General features: G+C 39.9%; 2 protein-coding genes across 2 annotated transcripts in view; one reads left to right on the top strand and one right to left on the bottom strand.

Annotated features, from left to right (window-relative positions):
* The window catches only part of LOC115107210 (phospholipid phosphatase 4-like), a 146,832-nt gene that overhangs the window by 70,129 nt on the left and 51,354 nt on the right, over positions 1-25,349 (top strand). The gene's annotated exons all lie outside the window — the stretch shown is intronic.
* Positions 8-3,595, bottom strand: LOC135563958 (putative nuclease HARBI1). The gene is made up of 9 exons (XM_065008060.1): positions 2,722-3,595; positions 2,459-2,634; positions 2,307-2,368; positions 2,138-2,224; positions 1,767-2,050; positions 1,584-1,619; positions 932-1,485; positions 541-652; positions 8-446 (listed from the first exon to the last, which is right to left on the bottom strand). Exons 7-9 carry the CDS (start codon positions 998-1,000, stop codon positions 88-90), a joined length of 540 nt encoding a protein of 179 aa, XP_064864132.1. The 5' UTR covers positions 1,001-1,485; positions 1,584-1,619; positions 1,767-2,050; positions 2,138-2,224; positions 2,307-2,368; positions 2,459-2,634; positions 2,722-3,595; the 3' UTR covers positions 8-87.

Raw genomic sequence — 25,349 nt, forward strand, 5'->3', positions numbered from 1 at the left:
GGCCAAATTCGTCAAAAACGAACCCAAAAAAAACCAAATTCCTCTGCCACCGCAGGACATATTTAACCAAAATTCAAAGCACACATACTAACTAAAATAATTCAACACATATTGGTCCCTCAGCAGCCGACCACTGTCGTCATCAGGGAAGATTGCCGGATTGTCCCAGTCCATGGCTGGTGGCACTCTGGGGGCCCTCTCCTTCCTCAGGCAGGCCACATTGTGGAGGACAGCACAAGCCACAGTAATATCACATGCCCTAACAGGGCTGACCCTTAATTTGTGAAGGCAGTGAAAGCGTGCCTTCAGGAGGCCAATGGTCATTTCAACTCTGGCCCTGGCATGGTTGTAGGCCTGCTGTGCTTCCTGGGGGTCTGTGAAAGGTGTCAGGAGAAAAGGCTGGCAGCCATACCCCCTGTCTCCCAGCAACACACCAGAGAATTCACCTGTCAACACAAAATCTCATCATTACTACCTCATAAACACAGTGATATTCTTGACACAGCCATGATGTTTATAAATAGGGGTTGTGTTGCTTACCTTGTGATAGGCACTGATAGATTTCAGAGGCCCGAAAGATTCTGGAGTCATGGACTGAGCCAGGCCATTTTGCCACAACATTGCTGATCACACAGTCAGCATTGCAGACCATCTGAAATCATAAGATGAGGAATATTACACCAATCAATGCACATCACTGGCAATGCAGAGTGTTCGTCAATGGACAATATCAAAAAGTTATGTTCACCTGAACATTAATGCTGTGAAAGGATTTCCTATTCACAAAATCGGCCTCATGGGCACCTGAGGGGCTTTTATCTTATGTGTGTGCAGTCCACTGCACCAATGACATTGGGGAAACCTGTCACACAAAGTAATGAGTATCCTACTATGTGTTAACAGTTGTCCTGTAATTTGTAGATCCTCTTACCTGCAATCCTATAGAACTCCTCTTTGATGTCACAGAGTCTTCTGTGGCCAGGGAAGGAGATGAAGACATCTGCTAATGCTTTGATAGCCAGACACACACTCCTTATTGTGCGGCAAATTGTGGCCTTGTTCAGCTGTTCTGCATCCCCCACTGAGTACAGGAAGGCTCCACTAGCAAAAAGCGCAAGGCCACACAAACCATTTGCTCCACACTCAGTGCATGGCTCCGTGCAGTGCGGTGCTTAATCCTGGGACCCAGTAGTCTGCATAGATACCTGATGCCATCTGCAGAAAACCTGTATCTTTCATATAGATGGTCATCAGGGAAGGCCAGTGGGTCCAACCGGTCCCTGAAGACCCTTTCTCGCCTGAAGGCTCTCCTCAGCACAAGTGCTTCTTCATCCACCACATCTCGCACGAATGGGCATGCCATTGTCAGAGCAGAAAGGAACACACAATTTTGGGCCTTCATATAGGCTAGTGGCCACACCTGGTGCTGGGGGGGTGGGCAAAAGAGGGCGATGCCTTATAACGATGACTTGGTTGTACTGATTGCTGGGAAAATAAAAAAAACCTTAGAAAGATGCCACCGTCCTGTGTGCTCACAATAAGAGCTCATATGTCATGGCTCACTTGACTTTACGAGAATATACCTAATTTTTATTTTGAGCTGTGTCATCTTCTTGGAGCTGGGGGAGGAAAGAAAAATAATGATTAATACATTTACATTTACATTTACATTTAAGTCATTTAGCAGACGCTCTTATCCAGAGCGACTTACAAACTTACATTTGTGTTACAGTTAGCATACAGTGTACATTGAAGGCATATCTCACCTCCCTCTCAAGTTTTTTTATTTCAAGGTCCAGTTTCCTAATTGTCCTCTTTTTTATTTCGGACTCCAGTGCAAGATTTTCCATCTTTTTCTTCTTGTACTGAATGTCTATGTCTGCCAGTTCTATTTGGCGCCGGAGGTGGTTGCCATACAACTTTCTGATAGCCTGTGAGCTCTGTGAACACAATACAATTAGCGCAGCTGGAATTTGGCAGGATGTGGTGTCCTTTTATTAATACGCACTATGTTGCCAGGCTGGTTTTCCCACTGTATAGCATCTGGGTCCTGTAAAAGAAATTAGATTTTTTGATTTTGATGAGGACTCCTCACCATTGTAGAGTAAATAGTACTTTCACAGTCTTAACATGATACCTCATGCCTTCTGGAATCCAGAGAGATGGTCTCCTCCTCATCATCGTCTCCATCATGTGCTGTTGCTGCTGCACTGGGGCCTTCACCCTATCACATTTAATCGGATTCATATTGAAGCTAGTAGACAAGACATGCCAGGCCTACAGTATGCCTTTGATGGAGTACTCACTGGATCAGCATCGTCTGGTGCTTGTGCTGGTGGCTCTAACAGGAACACAGTGCTGCCAGGCACTGCAAGGCAATAGGTAAACCAAAGTCAGACAGTCCAAATTGATTCAATATGAATGTGGTTGTATCCCATGTAGAGATGGAAGGACATACCTTGAATGAAGCGGGTGGCATCTTGGGAGGAACCTATGCTCGTCTCTTTCCCCCAGGGATCCCCTCTAAGACGGGCCTGCCTTTATTTAGCTCCAAGGCCATGTCCTCTGCTGGGGTAAGGTCAGCCTTTGGTGACCCACCACCCGTGCCTTGTCTGTGGGTATTCTTTTTCACTGCTAAAACAGTACAGACAATGTGTGAGCAGGCACCTTCTGGGTACAATATATGCTTGTGCTTTGTTAAATATTAGTCAGGGACCATACCATTCTGCAGAATGTTCTTGTATTTGATTTTGACCTGCTGCCATGTCCGTTTTGGCCCGTTCATGTTTAATCTACACACACACACACACACACACACACACACACACACACACACACACACACACACACACACACACACACACACACACACACACACACACACACACACACACACACACACACACACACACACACACACACACACATTTAATGGAGTCACACTGCAAAAAATTACTTGGTATTTTTGTCTTGTTTTCAGTAAAAATATCAAAAAATGTATCATAGCTTTATACAGTGTGATGGAGTTACTTTACACAATTTCACTCATATCTGCAGTGCATTTCAATTAAAAATGTAACCGTTTCATAATTACAGTACTACTGCATTTTTGGAGATGTGAATTAAATATTTGAATTGTAATTGTGATGTTTCAGCGGAGCGGTGAGTGTGTAATTGTGCACTACTTACGCATTCAGGCGGTCTGCAATACTTTGCCACGCTTTTTCTCTTTGCTTTATCACTGTGGCGGTGTTGCCTTTCTTCTTAATTATATCTTTTACCTCCTCGTATGCCTCCATGAGGATTTGTGCTTCCGACGGGGAAAAGTACGCGGCTCTAGTTGCCATGGTAAATCAGTTAATCTGTGATCTGTGGCGGGGTCTATTTGAGTGAGCCGTGAGCGCGCACCTATCCAGGATTGGTTTCACCTGGCTTAATGAATCCGTGTCTGCTCATCCTGGCTTGGTCTTTGTGCAACCAATTAAGCCTGGACGCACATGTTTTGGCTTCATTGAGCTCAGCTGAGTCATTTATCCCGGATGTCTTAATTCTACTTTTGTGCAACAGGCCCCAGGTGCCTATTTTCAATCACCAGTTGCACAACAATGCGTATCCATCAGAATATTTAAAACAGTCCATAAAGCAATCAGGACGGCCCTCATAGATAGAGGGCCGTAGTAGGGTACTCCCATAGCGGGCATGGACAATAGGAGTTCCGGTAAATGCATTTACAACCATATTTTTATTTTTGGGTTACCAGTTGCACAACAATGCACGTGCATTTGCAATATGATTCTATAGTGATGAAATCAACACAACGAGTGATGGAAAGGTACAACTATCACTGCTCGGCCATCCTGTGTTCATCAGGCCATTCAATTTTGCATTCCTGCAGGATTTTTATAGCATGACAAAATCGTGATGGTACATGCCCATTGAACCATATTGCAAATGCACAGTGACTTTGCAAAAGTGAGAAAACATAAACAAATGGACATGATGAAATCAACACAACGAGTGATGGAAAGGTACAACTATCACTGCTCGGCCATCCTGTGTTCATCAGGCCAGTCAATTTTGCATTTTTGAGCATGTCAAATTTCATATGGTAAATGCCCATATGCAAATGCACGTGCATTTGCAATATGATTCTATAGTGAAAAAAACATCACCAAATGGACATGATGAAATCAACACAACGAGTGATGGAAAGGAACAACTATCACTGCCCGGCCATCCCGAGTTCATCAGGCCAGTCAATTTTGCATTTCTGCAGGATTTTTGAGCATGTCAAATTTCTTATGGCCAACCCCAAAAAAGTGACTTTTGACTTTGACTTTTGACTTCCTATGAAATCATATTGTAAATGGACAAATCATATTCCTTATGCACAAGTAAAACATTTTTTTTTAAATTATGATAATACAATACAACTAAAGTATGTTGATACAGTTCTTATACATGTGTAATTGACACAAAATTTGAAAGAATTTCAAAAAACGGTCCAGAAAGCACTTTTTTAAGGATGTGTGAAGTTTTTTACAAAATTTTGACATTTTTGACTTTTGACTTCCTATGAAATCATATTGAAAATGGACAAAACATATTACTTATGCGCATGTCAAAAAAAAATAAAAAAAAAAAAAATATTATTTGTGTCGACTAATCGCTCCGTTTTGTTCATCGCGTTTGGGTAAGGAAAAAAATAAAATAATAAGTCATTAAAACGTGAACTTTTTTCCAAATTAACTCCATAATATCGACAGAAACATGGCAAACCGTGTTTAGAATCAATCCTCAAGGTGTTTTTCACATATCTATCGACGATAAAATCTATCGTGGCATTTTACTATCTGTTCTGAAGAAATGGAACGCGCATGGACCTACAGATTACGCACACAGGACACCGGGCGGGACACCAGGTAAATGTAGTCTCTTATGGTCAATCTTCCAATGATATGCCTACAAACACGTCACAATGCTGCAGACACCTCGGGGAATACACAGAAAGCGCAGGCTCATTCCTGGCGCATTCACAGCCATATAAGGAGACATTGGAACACAGCGCCTTCAGAATCTGGGGCATTTCCTGTATGAAACTTCATCTTGGTTTCGCCTGTTGCATTAGTTCTGGGGCACGCACAGATAATATCTTTGCAGTTTTGGAGACGTCAGAGTTGTGTCTTTCCAAGGCTGTCAATTCCATGCATAGTCGAGAATCTTTTCGTGACAAAATATTGCGCTTAACCTGTTGCTTCTACTCGGGACGCTTGCGTCCCAACTAGAGCTCTGGAAATGCAAATGCACTACGCTAAATGCTAATAGTATTAGTTAAAACTCAAAAGTTCATTAAAATACACATGCAGGGTATCGAATTAAAGCTACACTCGTTGTGAATCCAGGCAACAAGTCAGATTTTTAAAATGCTTTTCGGCGAAAGCATGAGAAGCTATTATCTGATAGCATGCAACACCCCAAAAGACCCACAGGGGACGTAAACAAAATAATTAGCATTTCGGCGTTACACAAACCGCACAATAAAATAGAAAACATTCATTACCTTTCACCATCTTCTTTGTTGGCACTCCTAGATGTCCCATAAACACTATTTGGGTCTTTATTTAAATTAAATCGGTCCATATAAAGCCTAGATATCGTTATATGTAGACTGTGTGATAAACGAAAAAAACATCGTTTCAAAACGTAACGTCATTTTTTTTAATTCAAAAAGTCGACGATAAACTTTCACAAAACACTTCGAAATACGTTTGTAATGCAACTTTAGGTATTAGTAAACGTTAATAAGCGATAAAATTCATCAGGAGGCGATGTAAAGATCATTAGCTGTCATCTTGGAAAAATGTCCGGCTAGAAACTCAACGAAAATATCCGGTCCTAGACCGGAGGAGATACGGTGTCCTGCATGTGTTTGACCAAGAAAAAACTCGAAGGGAAATGACAAGACTCTAGACACCGTGTGGAAGCTGTAGGTACTGCAACCTCAGTCAATTAATAGTGGTTCACCTTTATCAATGGGATCAAGTAGCGCATGGATATATTTTCCCATTTTCAGTGATCAGTTTTTCCTGTGCTTTTCGATGTAAATGCCGTTCTGGTAAAGCCACAGCAGTGATTTAACCAGTTTTTTAAACGTCTGAGTGTTTTCTATCCACACAGACTAAGCAAATGCATATACTATATTCCTGGCATGAGTAGCAGGGCGCTGAAATGTTGCGCGATTTTTAACAGAATGTTCAAAAAAGTAGAGGGTCGACTTAAGAGGTTAAAACGGGCACGTCTTTTCATCCAATAATGACACAGCGCCCCCATAGGTTCAAGAGGTTAATCGGTGCAGAATATCATTTTTTCCCATGCCTTGCTACGGGGTCCTTGAATGAGCTATCGGACAGAAACGTTGGGGTCTGTCTCTATGGGTCGAGCCGGTTTCAATGCATCTAGTCTTGCAACTATGGGACTTTTCTAAATGATGTCATTTTCGTAATGGTCAAAATGAATTGAAGTTATTGCAAATGTACAAGGCTGTTTCTCGGTTCGAGGACCTTCTAGAGCCACATAACTCACCATGCACTATCAACCTGAGCTCTAGAACAGGTTTCTAAAGTTTCAGAGCTCTAGGTCTGATTGTTCTTTAAAACCTCTTAAGGATAGTGTGCAGCATTTCCACTTTTGGATTAATAGCGTGCACAATTTCAACTTCCTGCTACTCATGCCAGGAATATATAATATGCATATGATTAGTAGGTGTGGATAGTTTCTAAAACTGGTTCAATCATGTCTGTGACTATAACAGAACTTATGTAGCAGGCAAATCCCAGAGGAAAAACTGTTCCGATTTTTATTAATTTTTTGCCTCTGACCGTTCCCTCAGTTGTCTTTGCCAAGGGATATTTGATAGCGACCATTTTACAGTTCCTACGACTTTCCACAGGATGTCACCAGTCTTTGGAATTGGGTTGAAGTTAATCATTGGTGCAACGAAGAAGAAGGACATTCTAGAACAACGTTACGCTGTTGAAAGATACGCAAGAGGAAAAATGGTGCATGTTTTGTTTACTTGCTCTATTGAATACAGATTGCCCCGTCTACAAATTGATCGATTATTAACGTTTAAAAATAACTAAAGTTGTATTACAAAAGTAGTTTGAAATATTTTGGAAAAGGTTATAGGCAACTTTTGAAATGTTTTGTAGTGACGTTGTGTTTTGGCAAGCTGTTTTTTTACGGATCAAACCTGCTTTATAAATTGACATTTTGGGTATACATGGATGGAATTAATAGAAAAAAAGGACCAATTGTGATGTTTATGGGACATATTGGAGTGCCAACAACGAAGCTCGTCAAAGGTAATGCATGTTTTATATTTTATTTCAGCATTTTGTTTTGCTACGCTAGTTCTTTTGTTTACAGCTGGTTCAGGTGGGTGCATGCTATCAGATAATAGCTTCTCATGCTTTCGCCGAAAAGCATTTTGAAAATCTGACATGTTGGCAGGATTTACAACGAGTGTAGCTTTAATAGTTCGAACAAAGGTAACTATTGCAGGCTCTGTGTGTCTCTAAGCCCCACACTGTGTCCCTCTGTCCTAGCTGTGTGTGTGTGTGAGAGTTTTTCTTGGAAATTTGACATCTACTAAGGGACCGTACATTTGCAATATGGAGTTTCTCATCAACCATACGGCAAATGTCAAAATGTTTCCTTCATGTATGTAAGGTCATGTAGAAACAATTATTTGTATTTTTATTATTTTATTATTATTTTAGCTAGCTAAGAGTACAGAAACTTGAAATGAAAATGACTGACAAAATTTGAAATGTGTAATATCTAGCTAGCTAGACTCTTACCCATATACAATGATGGACGCTTCTCCCTCTGTCACAGATGCCATGGTTGCCCTTAGTTTGAGATGTAATCCGGAGACGGGTGTTTAGGTCTGCATATTTGCAAACAAACACCAGAATATTCTCCATCTCCTCAGTTATCATACTCTAATTCCATTGATTTCAAGTGGAGAGCAACACTTACACAGTTCTACTACGTGACATCTTTAACCCACTGCAAATTGAGTCCTAAGTCAATGGATGCTGTAATGGCATTGAATAGAAAACTACAAAACCAAAAAAAGAAATACTTCCTGAATGGATTTTTCTCAGGTTTTCTCCTGCCAAATCAGTTATGTTATACTCACAGACACTATTTTAACTGTTTTGGAAACTTTATAGTGTTTTCTATCCAAATCTACCAGTTACATGCATATCATATCTTCTGGGCCCGAGTAGCAGGCCATTTAATTTGGGCATGCTTTTCATCCAAAATTCTGAATGCTGCCCCTACCCTAGAGAAGTTCAAATTAAGCACATTAATCCGCTTTAGAAGGGGTGTAATAGAGCCTAACTGGCATACATAAGCAACGTGTGAGTTTCAAGTTTGGGGAACAATTTACCTTAAAACCTCTTGAAGCTAGGGGGCACTATCTTTATTTTTGGAAAAATAACGTTCCCAAAGTAAATGGCCTATTTCTCAGGGCCAGATGCTAGAATATGCATATAATTGACAGCTTAGGATAGAAAACATTCTAAAGTTTCCAAAACTGTAAAAGTATTGTCTGTGAGTATAACAGAACTGATATTGCAGGCGAAATCTTGTGAAAAATCCAATCAGGAAGTGACTCTTATTTTGAAACCCCAGTCTTTCTATGCATCCCTATTGCCCATTGAAAGGGATATCAACCAAATTCCTTTTTCTGTGGCTTCCCTAAGGTGTCTACAGCCTTTAGACGTAGTTTCAGGCCTTTATTTTGAAGAATGAGCTTAAACGTCCACATTGCGTAATTGGTCAGTTGTTGGCTCTCAGTGTGATTTTTGCGCTAAACAGAGGTAGCCATTTTTCCTCCCGGTCCTAGTGAAAAGCCAACTGTCCCGGTTGATATATTATTGAATAGATATTTGAAAAACACCTTGAGGATTGATTATAAAAAACTTTTGCCGTGTTTCTGTCAATATTATGGATATAATTTGGAATTTTTGCCTGCGTTGACATGACCGCTATTTCCGGTGGATTCCTAGGCATAACGCATCAAACTAACGGAGGTATTTGGATATAAAAAATATCTTTATGGAACAAAAGGAACATTTGCTGTCTAACTGGGAGTCTCGTGAGTGGAAACATCCGAAGCTCATCAAAGGTAAACGATTCATTTGATTGCTTTTCTGATTTGCGTGACCAAGTTACCTGCCGCTAGGTCTACACCAAAAACAGCAGCCTATGTCAAACTACTATCCCCCATAGTATAAAAGTTGACCTGTTCTGTGCGCTAAATAAATATTTCAAAACATAGTCTGGGACACTTGTGGGATGCAATAGATCCCAAATGAATACAACCAGTAGCATCAAAACACCTTTTATTACGCAATGTGGATTACATAACAGATCAAAATGTTTAGCTTAAAATGTTGATAAACTATTAGGCTATTTCTTCACATTATAAGCACAGCAATGTGCACATCGCACATTAAAACAAATGTTCCATTCGCAGAAAAACACCATTATCAAAAGTGACCGCAAATGCGATTATGCATGTAATGCTTTATTATAAAAGGTGCATTTAAGCCTGATGATTGTCATGTAAGTATAAAAGCTGCTTTCTTGTAAAAAAAAAAAAGCTTAAGGTAGTGGAATGGGATAATGTCTTAGTGTTGTGTGTGTGTGAAGAAATCATTATTTTAACTTGTATGCAGTACAATTCACATTTTGTGAGCAACTCCTCTAAGAGTAGGAATCAGGCTGTTTGAGAGGGTTTGAATCCTACGAAAGCTGCCTATACATTGTTTGAAGTACTATATAGGCAACATAGTTACTGTTGCAGGCCAAAGCGGTGTGCTGGAAAACCTTTGTATATCATTGGTGAAGTAGGCATTGTGGTGCTTGTGAATTTCCTTTCAATTTCAAAGTTTTATATTTGGGTCAAATTACCCTTACCTAGAGATGTGTCTGAAGGCCCATGGCGACAGAATCCACAATAGTCCATTAGTTACTTCTGGCTACAGCTTAGAGTTAGCATATTCGCATTGTCAGTTCTCAGGAGTGGAAAGAGCCGATCCGATGTTAGTAAAGCTGCACTGCAAGCCGCAACTTCTTCAAAAACACTTCACACTAGCGTCACTATGCAAAGAACCTGTCCACGTTTTCTTCGTCACGAGAATGGGGTTACTTTTGCAATAAAATGTGAATTGTCGAATGCTCTGATAATGCTCTGATAATTCCTATGCTTCCCTGTCAGTTTTGTCCACGTCGAACACTGTGTCAAATACCCTATTTTCAGACTCCTAATTATCATTACACCTCTGAAGACTCTAGCCACTTCCATGCCAGTCGGAAGAACTTAATCACATATCATAATGCTACAAGAAGGAGGGGAAGAGGGTTTGTTTCTGTGTGGAATACTCAAGTGAAGATTTTTTGTCTAGATGTAAGATCTCTAATCTGTTCTTTTTGATCGTGGCCTATTGGAGATTGCATGGTTGTGTGCTCGATTTTATAAACCTGTCCGCAACGAGTGTTGCTGTAATGTCAGAATCCACTCATTTGAAAGAGTGTCCACAAACTTTTGTATATATGGTGTAACTCCCATCTGAAGCAATGTTTTATGCTAAGCTGTTGCCAAAAACAGCTTAAGCTGTCAGTTATTTTTGATAAATAAATCTCATTAGATGCCAAATTATACTGTTTTGATAGTTATTTAAAGGAGATGTTTACCCAAAATCCAGGAACCTCAAAGTGATTCCATATATTGAAACTAATTCCGTGGAGTTTGCCCTCCCTCCTCGCACTTCCTGTAGTGCTGTTCTGAAACAGCTGCAAAAACGGGACATGTGACTCATGATGTTGCTGGATGCAAGCCTCGCTCTGCTCTGTTGACAGTGAATTCATCATTCAGAAATCTGAAAACTGTGGACAAACTCGTTGTTTTAGTGAAAGCGTATGGCCGAAACAGCTATTTTTGTCAAATGTACTATTTGTTTTAAGTCAGAAAATATGTACTTTTTCACCTCAAACATTAGCAATTATATCATTATTTTATGTAGCCGACTGCCACAGCAGTGGAGATCGGTCACAACTGCGCATAAAGACGTCACAATATGCCCTAATATGGAGAATGATGACACATATTCAAGTTTTTTTAGGGAGAGAAGGAGCTGGTGCTGGTGTCCGTCCCCTGCCTGAATGTTACACACTAAATCAAGTGAAGAAGGCACAACAATTCCACTGTTTTCTGATAAATGATAAGAAGAGATGCAGAATATGGTGAGTAGCAATTCGGAATAGTAAATACGATGTAAATACTACTGTATTTCCATGGACTGGATTTAGCGCAGTGCTAAAATACAAATATTCGTTTGAGAAGAGAAAGTGACAAAGCAAGTATGCAGTTGTACTGTTTGTAGCCTAGCCTGATTATTGAAGTTCATGGTGTTTTTATTGTCTATTACCATTGCACCATATTGTGTAGAAATATACAGCGCATTCTTAAATGATTCATACCCCTTGACTTACTCCACAGCCTGAATTTAAAAAAAAATATCTCACCCATCTACACACAATACCCTATAATGACAAAGTAAAAAAAAATTTTGGGGGGGAATGTTTGCAAATGTATAAAACATGTAATACAGAAATATCTAATTTACATACAGTACCAGTCAAAAGTTAGAACACACCTACAGTGGTTTTGCCACGGGAGCTTGCACCACGGGACTTAGAGTTACCCAGCATCATGGCTTAAGTTCTCCAGACCACTACAAGGGGGAGTTAGAGTATTCATTATGCATTTGGGTCCCAAGGTTTTTATATGACCAATCATATCGAGTGGTTCCAATGACGAATTTGAGACGAGCCAGCCATCACTGGGGCTTTCTTCAACAAAGATGGCTGACAAAACATTACAGTGGAACCAAATGTAAGTAGTTATAAAGTCATAACGAGTCAAGCAAAAATGTACAATTGAAAGGAATATGTGAGTTAACATGCTAAATAGCAATTTCCGTATATTATCTGACTAGCTAACATTAGCCAGCTAGCTAGCTGGTGTTATGAAAGGAGAATGAATTTATATTTCGTGTTGTTTAATGTTTTAGGGACTCCTGAGAACCAGCAAACCAGGCTCTCGTCTTGTGAAACAGTGGATATAAAGAATCTAGCTAGCTAAAGCATTTACTGCAAATTTAATGTACAATTGTGTAAGCTTGGCTAGCTAACTATTTACTTGCTCATTGTGTAGTGGAGGATAAAAATAACTGTATGCCTATGGATGCTACAGTATGTAGCCGGTCTGTGTATGGACCCTAAAACTTTAGGTTCTGACCTAATATTCATACCATTCTATGAACCTCAGTTATCATAGTTGTTGTATCAACTTCAAGTCTGAATGGCATTAATAAAGCCTATGGATAGAGTAGAATATAATAACTCTATTGTGCCAAGGATGCAAGTCCTATATACATGGACTGTTGTTATTAACACGCATGAGATTCCCACATTGTAGCCTGTACATTTAATATATTCACTGATTATATACTCTTGGCAAATAAAGGTGCAGTTCAGGTATTCATCTCTGAGACATTCTTTTCAGTCATATCAAACTCCATTATTTGAATGATGGGGTCTGTTACTGTGTTTGGTTTTTGTTTTCTGCTGCCAGAAGTTTTACTTTAATTTGTACATGCTGTTAAGATGTTTTATTTGAAATGCTCTTGGATATAAATGTCAGGAAACGATCTCAAGAAGCTGTCAGTTTTTAAGGCTGTCACATTAGTCTAGTGGAATGTGAACATCTCCGGCACACGCGCAAAAGGGACATGGAATTTAAGCATTTGATGCTGAAACATGCATAAAAGCCACGGTGTGGCATCTGAGATCCAACTAGATTTCTCAAGTTTATCATTCACCCTTCTCCTCCAATGCCTGAGGTGTCACTAATTCTCTATCGTAAAAACACCCTTTTTCAACTCTCCTCTATGTCTACAGACCCACACGGTATGTACATCATCGTATCAGGGAACATTCATTCTTTACCTGTCACCCTATTGAACGTCTATGGCTCTAACATTGACTACCCACATTTCTTTCGTAATGTTCTTGATTTGCTCCCAGACCTTAGTTCCACTAATCTAATAATTGGAGGCAATTGAAATTGTTACCTTGATCCATATTTTGAGAAACTGTCTACACGTACCCCTTCAAATATCACCTCTGTCCATGTTCTAAATAATCTAATCAAATCCAGGAATCTAGTGGACATCTGGAGACTGCAACATCCCACAGACAGACTATTCATTCGACTCTCATTTTCACAAGTCTTATTCTAGAATCGACTACTTCCTAATAGATTCCATACACCATAGTCCAATTATGTTGCCCCTCAATCTTTCTTCACCAAAACAGAATTACAGTTGGTGTTTTAACCCCTCCTTGCTCACTGACCAAGCATTCATTGACCCCATGACAGCCAAGTTGAATGAGTTCCTCAAGAAAAATGACACAGGAGTGGTATCTGATTCTACACCATGGGAAACTTTTAAGGTGGTTATGAGAGGTCATATTTCATGAGTCACTGACCATCTCGAATCCCACCGTACCTTCTCCGCTGTGCAATCTGGTTTCCGAGCCGGTAACTGGTGCACCACAGCCACGTTCAAGGTACTAAACGATATCATAACCGCCATCGATAAAAGACAGTACTGTAAACTCTCCTTCCAGTCTCATATCAAACATCTCCAATCTAAAATCAAATCTAGAGTCGGCTTTCTATTCCGCAACAAAGCCTCCTTCACTCACGCCGCCAAACTTACCCTAGTAAAACTGACTATCCTACCGATCCTCGACTTCGGCGATGTCATCTACAAAATAGCTTCCAACACTCTACTCAGCAAACTGGATGCAGTTTATCACAGTGCCATCCGTTTTGTTACTAAAGCACCTTATACCACCCACCACTGTGACCTGTATGCTCTAGTCGGCTGGCCCTCGCTACATATTCGTCGCCAGACCCACTGGCTCCAGGTCATCTACAAGTCCATGCTAGGTAAAGCTCCGCCTTATCTCAGTTCACTGGTCACGATGGCAACACCCACCCGTAGCACGCGCTCCAGCAGGTGTATCTCACTGATCACCCCTAAAGCCAACAACTCATTTGGCCGCCTTTCGTTCCAGTTCTCTGCTGCATGTGACTGGAACGAATTGCAAAAATCGCTGAAGTTGGAGACTTTTATCTCCCTCACCAACTTCAAACATCTGCTATCTGAGCAGCTAACCGATCGCTGCAGCTGTACATAGTCTATCGGTAAATAGCCCACCCAATTTTACCTACCTCTTCCCCATACTGTTTATATTTATTTACTTTTCTGCTCTTTTGCACACCAATATCTCTACATGTACATGACCATCTGGTCATTTATCACTCCAGTGTTAATCTGCAAAATTGTAATTACTCGCCTACCTCCTCATGCCTTTTGCACACAATGTATATAGACTCTCTTTTTTTTCTACTGTGTTATTGACTTGTTAATTGTTTACTCCATGTGTAACTCTGTGTTGTTGTCTGTTCACACTGCTATGCTTTATCTTGGCTAGGTCGCAGTTGCAAAGGAGAACTTGTTCTCAACTAGCCTACCTGGTTAAATAAAATAAAATACAAATACAAATAAAAAAAGGAAATCGCAGGCGGTTGAAGGAGATAGAAAAAAAACTTCCAGTTTGAGGAGACATACAGAACTAGGTTGACTACAACAATATTGTAACGGCATTCCTCCTCCTCTTCTGAGGAAGAGTAGCGAGAAGGATCGGAGGACCAATGCGCAGCGTGGTAAGTGTCCATAACATTTATTTTAAGACATAAACTGAACACTATGAAATACAAAACAATAAACGTGAACATGAACGAAAACCGAAACGGTACCGTGTGGCAACAAACACTCACACGGAAACAAACACCCACAACTCAAAAGTGAAACCCAGGCTACCTAAGTATGATTCTCAATCAGAGACAACTAAAGACACCTGCCTCTGATTGAGAACCATACTAGGCTGAACTCAAAACCCCAACATAGAAAAACACACAGACTGCCCACCCCAACTCACGCCCTGACCATACTAAATAAAGACAAAACAAAGGTACGTGACAAATATTTTGAAATTAGAATATGAATACAATTCTATTCTTGGTTCACAGGTCAATAACCAAAAACAATTTGAACCAGGGGACAAATCAGAAAGGTTGCTGGATAGACAACTTAAGGGTGCACAAACAAATAGAGCAATCCATAAAATACAGTCTAAGGCGGGCACTTTGCTGACAGATCCTTAAAAGATAAACAACTGCATTAAATAATTTTACTGTTTTATTCTTCCAGATAGGATGCTTCTGGTTCTTTTTTTTTTTTTTTAATTCATTGAATATTTGAAACATACAAGCTGCTCTACAACTACATCATACCAGTCATCCAACAGATTCCCATTCAGAGCAACACACAGAAGCATCCAGGGTTAATGCCTTGCTCAAGGGCACGTTGACAGATCTACCACCAGGCCAAAAAACGTTAACCCGAACCCTCCAAGATCCCCCCCCCCCCCCCCCACAGTTCCCCAATAGCTGTCCCTCAACCATTCGAGACACCTCCCACAGCCCCCCTCAGATTAAAAATAAAAAATACAATTAATTCCATTCCCCACCCCCAAGAACTCCCCAATGCACCAACAACCAAGAGAATGAAGTAAAGAGAAAAAAAGTAAAAGACAGAAGAAAACAGCAAACAACAATGCAAAAAAAATATAAAACAAAATAATACATTTAAAACAAAGAACATCAAGGACAACTAAAATCATAACAGCAATGCCAACTGTATATGTTTGTGTGCATGCCTGGCACTATTACATATATGTGCGTGTTCTTCAGTTGTCAACATCCTGGTCCTCAAATGAAACGGGTATACTTTCCTATTTATGCTATTTTTATTCCTCCTCCAGTCTTCATGCTTTAAATTGGGCAGACAGACCAGTTCCCTACCTCCTCCCGCTGTCACCTGCCTCCTCCATTTTTGGGGTAATGCTGTAATCAATTGGTTGTACTCTTGGATTGAGCATGAAATTGAAATTGTAGCCAGCTCTGCAATGCTTGTTTGAAAAAGAGAGATACTTTGAAAAAAGTATCATATTCAATTAATGTAATCTGCACAAAGGCATAAGGCCATTTTTAACAATGGATGAGCTTTTCTTAGTAATCTACTTGAGAACCATTTAGGGTTCAAATAAAACTTGTATGAGTAAAGCTTTTATATTTAATCATCTCAACCCACCCACTTCGAATTCATTATATAGATAAACACGTTTCATTTTGTCTGGTTTAGCGTCTCAGATAAAGCAAAATATTCTTTGCTCATATGATTTGAAAAATGAACCATCAGAAGTAGGCAGCGCCAAAAGTAAGTGAGTGACTGAGATATGGTTGCAGGATCTTGTCTATCTTTAAAAGTTTTCTATTGAAATTCTTGAAATTCATTGTGGAGAGCTTATTTAGATATTCGGTGATATGAATACTGAGTATGTCTACTTCACCATCAGCCCATTTTATAGGTAAACAGCAGGATAATGTAGAGGTTGTATTTTTTAAAGATCCAATACTTACTATTGTAAATGTATCATAATTCGGTTTTAGTCCAGAGAGTACAGAAAAGTTATCTAGATCTTCAATGAGACAGGGATCTAGCTTGTGGACTTAATATAAAACTTCAGTAATCGGCATACATGGACACCATTGTTTTGTTATTGGATCTGATCTTAATAGCTAGCATTTCAATGGCCATGCTGAATAGATATGGTGACAGCGGACACCCTTGTTTTAACTCCTTTTGAAACAAATAACTATATACAAAATGCCAAAATGGTATTCTAACACACCCCCCCCAAAAATGGAGAAAGAAATAAGGGAAAAAATAGGAAGAAAAAAATAAATACATTTACAAAATAACATGGGTAACTATTTACACACTTTCAATATTTGGTAGACCCTCAGTCCTCTATCAAATGTATTTATATAGCCCTTTGTACATCAGCTAATATCTCAAAGTGCTGTACAGAAACCCAGCCTAAAACCCCAAACACCAAGCAATGCAGGTGTAGAAGCACGGTGGCTAGGAAAAACTCCTTAGAAAGGCCAAAACCTAGGAAGAAACCTAGACCGGAACCAGGCTATGAGGGGTGGCCAGTCCTCTTCTGGCTGTGCCGGGTGGAGATTACAACAGAACATGGCCGAGATTTTCAAACATTCATAGATGACCAGCAGGGTCAAATAATAATATTCACAGTAGTTGTAGAGGATGCAACAGGACAGCACCTCAAGAGTAAATATGAACAGTTTAGGGTTCCATAGCCGCAGGCAGAACAGTTGAAACTGGAACAGCAGCAAGGCCAGGTGGACTGGGGACAGCAAGGAGTCATCATGCCAGGTAGTCCTGAGGGCTCAGGTCCTCCTCCGAGAGAGAGAGAATTAGAGAGAGCATACTTAAATTCACACAGGACACCGGATAAGACAGAAGAAGTACGTCAGATATAACAAACTGACCCTAGCCCCCCGACACAAACTACTGCAGCATAAATACTGGAGGCTGAGACAGGAGGGGTCAGGAGACACTGTGGCCCCATCCGATGAGACCCCCGGACAGGGCCAAACAGGCAGGATATAACCCCACCCACTTTGCCAAAGCTCTACACAATATTGTGCTACTGATGCCAGGTGCCATAGCAGTCTCTTTCTGCTGTAAAGCAGAGGGTCACCAAGCATGTGGCGCAGGTGATGGGCGACTTAATTTAGCAAAGAACACAGCGACGCCTCCATGCTGTGCCCTTTTGGCCCTGAGGCACATCCATGCCTGCAGAAATACATTTGGGCAGATGAACACCACTTGTGGCAGGAGCTGGATGAACCAGCTTCAGTGGGGGATGGACACCTTGGCCCTGGGGGCTGCCATTCGGAGTCAGTGTCACTGTGAAAGGTAATGTTCAGTTAGAATAGTTTCACATATGAGCTCTGTATCAACAGGTATATATATATATATATATATATATATATATATATATATATATATATGAGTACAGGGAACATGATGTTGAATATATTATGACAGACCAGCTAGATCTACTGTCTTTATTATATTACAACAGACCATCTGTATCTACTGTCTCCATTTCATTTTGGCCATTGTTGTGGGCCTGCCCTCCCCTCAACAGCCTCAAATAGGCTATTTCATGTTGGTTGGGGTTGTCAGAGTCGTGTGCATAGGTTGCAGGGAAGTCAGGCGCAGGAGAGTCAAATGGAGTGTAAATTGAGTATTTTAATATAAGTCACACTTAAGAGGTTAACATGCTCCAAACACTAAATACGTACATACATAAATTAATATGGGTACGAGGACTCGTCGCGCACCTATACAACATAAAACAATCTCTGACAAAGACATGAGGGGAAACAGAGGGTTAAATACACAACAGGTAATGAATGGGATTGAAAACAGGTGTGTGGGAAGACAAGACAAAACCAATGGAAAATGAAAAATGGATCAATGATGGCTCAAAGGCCGGTAACGTCAGCCGCCGAGCACCGCCCAAACAAGGAGAGGCAACGACTTCGGGAGAAGTCGTGACAGTGGTGGGGCGGCAGACACACGCATCTCACACTTCATGACATTACACGTTTATACTGTATATTGCTTCTAAAATAAAATAAAAATCACAATTAACATTTTATATTATTAATTTCAAACAAGGGCATTAGCATGAGAAGAACTTACCAGTCCAAAACGATGTCCTCTCCCGTTCCAAAAATATTCCTCCACTTGGGAATCGCTAAATGAATCGTCATACAACCATCTCTGTCTCACTTTCCCGATCAATTTATTGTGTGTACATCTGTATATCTAGACTTAGATTTAGCTTTCCCTGACTTAGTCGCCATAATGATTGATATATAAACAGCTGAATATGCGAAACAACGCTGTGCGTAATATGTGTTGCTCCTTCCGGTATGAAACTTCAATAGCGAATTACTATCTTTATGCCGGAGTTTACTACATGGGTTGTTCTTGCAACACATAAACATGACCTATTGCCGTTTAGCTCAGCTCATTGGCTATCTACCCAGCTAGATTTCAAGACTATCAGTGGTCATTGGGTTAAAATACAGTCAATCAACGAAACAGCGGGCAAATCATTGGTGCACAATGATGTCATTACTTGTTGTCTTCAAATCGGTTTCTTTCAGTCAATACGCCCCGTGAAATGACCCATCAGGTTTGGTTGTGTTACAAACAAACCAGTTGATTGCAGTGAAACCAAACATGACTGGAAAAGTCACGTTCTGTGTGGGTATTTACCTCGAATGTGTCGTCGAAAATGGAATGAGATGGAATTCACGACACAAGCGGTCCACAAAATGTTTTGTGTTAGGCTATAAAAACGGATTTTATCAAACAAAAGATCATTCATTGGGATTGCAAAGAGACGAAGATCGTCAAAGATAAACGATTTATTTTAATGCAGTTTGTGATTATGATATGCCTGTGCTGGTTGAAATTGTTTTTTTTAATGGAGCTCTATCCTCAGATAATCACATCGTATTCTTTCGCAGGAAATTCTTTTTTAAATCTGACAACGCAGTTGGATTAGCAAGATTCTAGGCTTTCGATACATGTGAGACACTTGTATTTTCATGAATGTTTAATATGACTATTTATGTAGCGATCACCGTATGTTGTGGAATTTCAGCCCGCTACCGGGTTCCGTGCTCAGAGAGGTTAAGGGCACGGTGATGATAGTTTGTAGAATATTTACCTTTACGATCCATAACACTGTGTTATAGTCTCATACCATAATGATTAGATCATTTGTTGCCTGTAAGTTCAATAAATTGGAATTAATGTTTACGAAGAAGTATGGATCATCCTGATTTGGACCAAATAGATTAATGAGCCAAATCTAATTTTCATCCACTTTCATATTTAATAGGATACACCTTCCTTGCGAATCATTCCTGACTATTTGCACATTCATATCAACATTTTTGTTAATTAATATACTCACACCCTTTGAGTTCCTTTGTCCATGACAGAAAATATCACCACCCCATTCCTTTTTCCACGCAACCCCCATTCCTTTTTCCACGTAACTTCATCTAAGAACGTAGAGTGAGTTTCCTATAAACAGTATGTATATGTTATATTCCCTTTCTTTTAGTCATGTAAAGACTGACCTTTTTTATAATCAGTTAAACCATTAAAATTATAACTGGCTATACTTATTTCACCCCTTACCATAACTAGACACTATTCTCAGTCTAAATTTACCATAATTAGTGCTTATGAAATTACTGCCATCAGAGGTTTTAATGACGGTCAAAACTAGAGCTTTCAAATGTCTGATACTTAGAATTTAAAAAATAGGTTCTAGCAATATTTGTTTTATTCCCTTGCCTGTTTGCCAATGCCACAGATGTTAGAAAATTAAGACAAGATATTATGTGTGTAGTAATTCTGAGTAGGTTAATGTGTATGATATAGGAGGTGATTTAGTGAGAGTGTGTACGATGCCTATAAGAGTCTATAAGAGACTATAATGTGTGATGTCCAAATAAATGTGTGATGTCCAAATGTGTGATGTCCATATAAATAATATCTCTGCTAATTTGCATGGTTGACCGTCTATGTGTGTAACATGTAGTGTGTATAACGTTAATGTTCATAATGATAATTGTAATCCATATCGTATCACCATCATAGTTGCATCATAATTACCTTTAACATAATTGAAAACCACATCCCAGCATTTCCAAAGCAATTGACGTTTTCACACGATCTGAAAGATACCTTGCATTACACTACAGTACAAATGTATTCCGTAGAATATATTATTATTCCCCAATGCCCCTATTCTGATATCTTCCCCTTGCTTGTTGTAAACATTTATAAACTTGTAGAGAAATACATAAAAAAGATAGACAAACAATAAACATATTAAGCTCACTTCCCCTGCTTTTGATCAGCTCCTTTTGTTGGTAGTGTTCAAATTTGCGATGATCGGTCAGGGACCCTTGGTCTTGTTACTCCGAGCTCCAACTCTGTTTACTCGGTGGAAAGCCACCTTGTTTACAGTCTCTGTAGGAAGTTTCAAGGCAGATTGCATGAATTCTCTGATCGCTCCCTCGGGATTATTGGATGCGTCCTCAGGAATCCCAGAAAACAATAGATTTTCACGGATCCCAAGACTTTGTATGTCTAGTAGCGACTCCTGAGTAGACAATCCATGTTGGAATCGTGTATTTTTACCTTGGCTGTGAGTGTCTTGTTTTCTCTTTGGAGCATGACAATTTCACCCTGGCTGAACTCTAAACTCCCCCCTCAGCCCTGCTACCTCTACACACAACTTTTCCAGTGTTGCATGGATTCCAGCCAGAGCCCCTACTTCAATGGTAAGTAAATCGTCCTTGTCTGTAGATGAATCCGTTTTTTTTTGTTGTGTTAAAGTTATTTTGTGAGGTTGTCGGATCTTTCCATGATGGAGTATGTTGTTCCTCCATAGCGTAAATCTGTTGGTACTCGTCGATTTCCCTCAGGATTTCCTTAGTATCCAGGTTGGCTCTACAGCAACCAGTTGTTTAAAAAAATGTAACAATGAATCTTTCCCACGATGACAACATGTGTCTGTCGTACAACCAGCTTGCACTCACAGAATTCACGCAATAAAAGGAACACAAACTTGCAGTCCCAGCCGTAAAGGCTAACCGTTTCGTGAAATCCTTAGCAACAAAACTTTAGTTGTGATTAAAATCAATTGAATGAAAATGTTTTCATATAAACAACAAACCGAGTGTAGACAGTACAATATTATGTTGTGCGCTCCGATGACGTATCTGATGCTTCTGGTTCTGATGTATCAGCCTACTTTGATTCTATCAGCCTGCCAAAACCTGATGATTACACCAAAAAATAATTGAACTCAAATGTCACAACAGTGGAAGTAATCGAGGCAATAAAAGCTTTCCCAACTGGAAAGGCTGCAGGCCCGGATGGTTTTGGCTGTGAATTTAATAAAACCTTCAGTGAAGCTCTCGCTCCCCTCTTACTCAGGATGATCACTGATTCAACAGAAAATAATATTTCGCCAAAATCATTGTATGAAGCCAATGTGGCTTCGAGGCAATAGATCCTGCAATATATAAACCAATAGCATTGCTTAATTTTGCAAAAAAATATCACTAAAGTGCTTGCTAATAGGTTGAACAAACACGTAACAACCATTATTCACCCGGATCAGACAGGGTTTATTCCCGGCAGATTCGCTTTGTCCAATGTGCACAGGCTGCTGAACATTAATTATGCAAATCAGGGGAAGCGCTCCAAGGCGGCTGTTATATCGCTAGATGCTCAAAAAGCATTTGACCAAATAGAATGGTACTCCGTGCGAAACACTCACTCGATTTGGATTTGGCGACTCATTTATCACCTGGGTCAAAATACTCTACACCTGCCAAACATCCTCTATTCTGACAGCGACAAATCTAGTCCCTTTGAACTGCATAGATGTGGCCAACAGGGTTGCCCACTCAGTCCTCTGCTCTTCGCTGTTGCCCTTGAATCGCTAGCAATTCAAATAAGGGATCATCCTAATATCCAAGGTCTTAAAGTAGGAAACATAGAAAGTCGTATTTCGTTATATGCAGACGATGTACTTTAATACCTCTCGGACCCAGTAGCCTCTGTCCCTCAACTACCAGACTTAATTCATTTGGCAAACTATCTGGCTATTCAATAAATTGAGGAAAAAGTGATCTCATGTGTATCGCTGATAATTTTACAACAAGTGAGCTAGAGAGGATACCGTTTAAAGTGCTCCATAACCATTTAACTTACTTGGGACTAAAAATACCTATAAATCCAAAGATCATCTTCAAGCTGAACAACAATGAACTGGTTGCAAAGCTAAAACAAAACATAGACAGCTGGAGAATATTGCCTCTTTCTATGATGGGGCACATTAACGCCATAAAAATGTTTTTTTCTTCCAAGTGTCCTTTATCTTTGCCAGAATCTCCCAATTTCTCTTACCTAATAATTTGTTAAGACTTTGGACTCGACAATCATGTCATTTGTCTGGAGTTTCAAAAACCACAGTATTTGTAAAGCCCACTTGCAATATCCCATGGAATGCGGCTGCTTAGGCCTACCCATCTTTAAGCATTATCACTGGTCTACCAATGACAGGGCATTATCGTACTGGCAACTGGGTTTCCCTGATAAGTTGAACATTGTTTCCCCCCTGTGGCTAAAAGTGGAACTCAAGTCTGTCACGAATTCCTCTCTTCCAGCCTTGCATTTCTCCAAAGCAGAGTTCCCAAACAAACTGACAGGCGACAACTTTGCTTTGAGAAATTCTTTAAGAATTTTAAACCTGATTAAGCTTTAATTTGGTGTATTGAACTTGTGAATGTACAAAAGTATTAAATATAGCGGTACCCCTAGCCGTTAAGCATGTTTGTAAGGTGCCTGATACGTCTGTATACACGCGATATGCTTTAATCATTATTTTGTTCCATCTCTGTCTGATAAGGTGTTTTTTGAAAGGAGGGAGAAGGAAGTGGCCACAATTGAAGACTTATACATAGATAAGAAATTAGCATCATTCATCCAATTAAAGAATACTTTCAATCTTTTCAATTTTTTCCGTTACTTACAAGTCAGACTATATCAAAGGGAACATTTTAAATGCTGACACCCTCCCTATACAACATTCGTTTTATGACTTGCTACAGTGCCCTCCGATTCAAAACACCTCATCTCAGAGTTTGTCTCTTTTTTCTCCAACTACACAGATGGACATCTACATCATTTTTCCAAAAATTGTTTCCTAGAGATGAACGTACTTTGGTATAAAATGTGAAAATCAATCCCAGAACAACAGCAAAGGTGCTGGAGGAACCTGGAGAAAACAGGTACAAAAGTATATATATCCACAGTAAAACTAGTTCTATATCCACATACCCTGAACGGCCACTCAGCAAGGAAGAAGCCACTGCTCAAAAACTGCCATAAAAAAAGCCAGACTACGGTTTGCAACTGCATATGGGGACAAAGATTGTACTTTTTGGAGAAATGTCCTCTGGTCTGATGAAACAAAATTAGAAATGTTTGGCCATAATGACTATCGTTATGTTTGGAGGAAAAATGTGGAGGCTTGCAAGCCGAGGAACACCATCCCAACTGTGACGCAAGGGGGTGGCAGCATCATGTTGTGCGGGTGCTTTGCTGCAGGAGGGACTGGTGCACTTCACAAAATAGATGGCTCATGAGGTGGGAAAATGATGTGGATATGTTGAAGCAACATCGCAAGACATTAGTCAGGAAGTTAAAGCTTGGTCTTCCAAATGGACAATGACCCCAAGCATAATTCCAAATTTGTGGCAAAATGGCTTAACTTCTTTGGGGTAGGGGGCAGTATTGGGTAGCTTGGATGAAAAACGTGCCCTAAATAAGCTGCCTGCTACTCAGCCGTAAAAGCTAGAACCTCAGATTTCCCACTTCCTGGTTGGATATTTCTCAGGTTTTCGCCTGCCATATGAGTTCTGTTATACTCACAGACATCATTCAAACAGTTTTTGAAATGTCAGAGTGTTTCCTATCCAAATCTACTAATGATATGCACATATTAACTTCTGGGCCTGAGTAGCAAGCAGTTTATTCTGGGCACACTTTTCATCCGAACTTGGAAACAGTGCTTCCCAGCCATAAGAAATTAAGGATAACAAAGTCAAGGTATTGGAGTGGCCATCACAAATTATTGTGGGACGCTTGTGGAAGGCTACCCGAAACGTTTGACCCAAGTTAAAGAATTTAACGGCAATGCTACCAAATACTAATTTAGTGTATGTAAACTTCTGACCCACTGGGAATGTGATGGAAGAAATATATCATTCTCTCTACTATTATTCTGACATTTCACATTCTTAAAATAAAGTGGTGATCCTAACTGACCTTAAACAAGGAATTTTTATTCGGATTAAATATCAGGAATTGTGATAAACTGATATTAAATGTATTTGGCTAAGGTGTATGTAAATGTCAGACTTCAACTGTATATAAAACATTTAAATCTTAAAAAAATACATAACTGTCCATTTAGCCTAACTGGGAATTTGGAAAAAAATGTCAAGGACACAATAGTTTGGGTAGCAAAATCCTAAAGGTTACAAAAGCAAACTAACTGCTCCTTGTCATCATTACGTTTCTCAATTT

The sequence above is a fragment of the Oncorhynchus nerka genome, linkage group LG23, assembly GCF_034236695.1.
Source record: "Oncorhynchus nerka isolate Pitt River linkage group LG23, Oner_Uvic_2.0, whole genome shotgun sequence".
Classification (NCBI taxonomy): domain Eukaryota; kingdom Metazoa; phylum Chordata; class Actinopteri; order Salmoniformes; family Salmonidae; genus Oncorhynchus; species Oncorhynchus nerka.

Excerpts from the sequence above, each read along its gene's own strand:
- LOC135563958 (XM_065008060.1), bottom strand. The coding sequence starts at position 1,000 with ATGTCTTCATCTCCTTCCCTGGCCACAGAAGACTCTGTGACATCAAAG. Across the intron at positions 653-931 it reads GGAGTTCTATAGGATTGCAG|ATGGTCTGCAATGCTGACTG; the intron begins GTAAGAGGATCT and ends TTATGATTTCAG. Across the intron at positions 447-540 it reads CTATCAGTGCCTATCACAAG|GTGAATTCTCTGGTGTGTTG; the intron begins GTAAGCAACACA and ends TTGTGTTGACAG.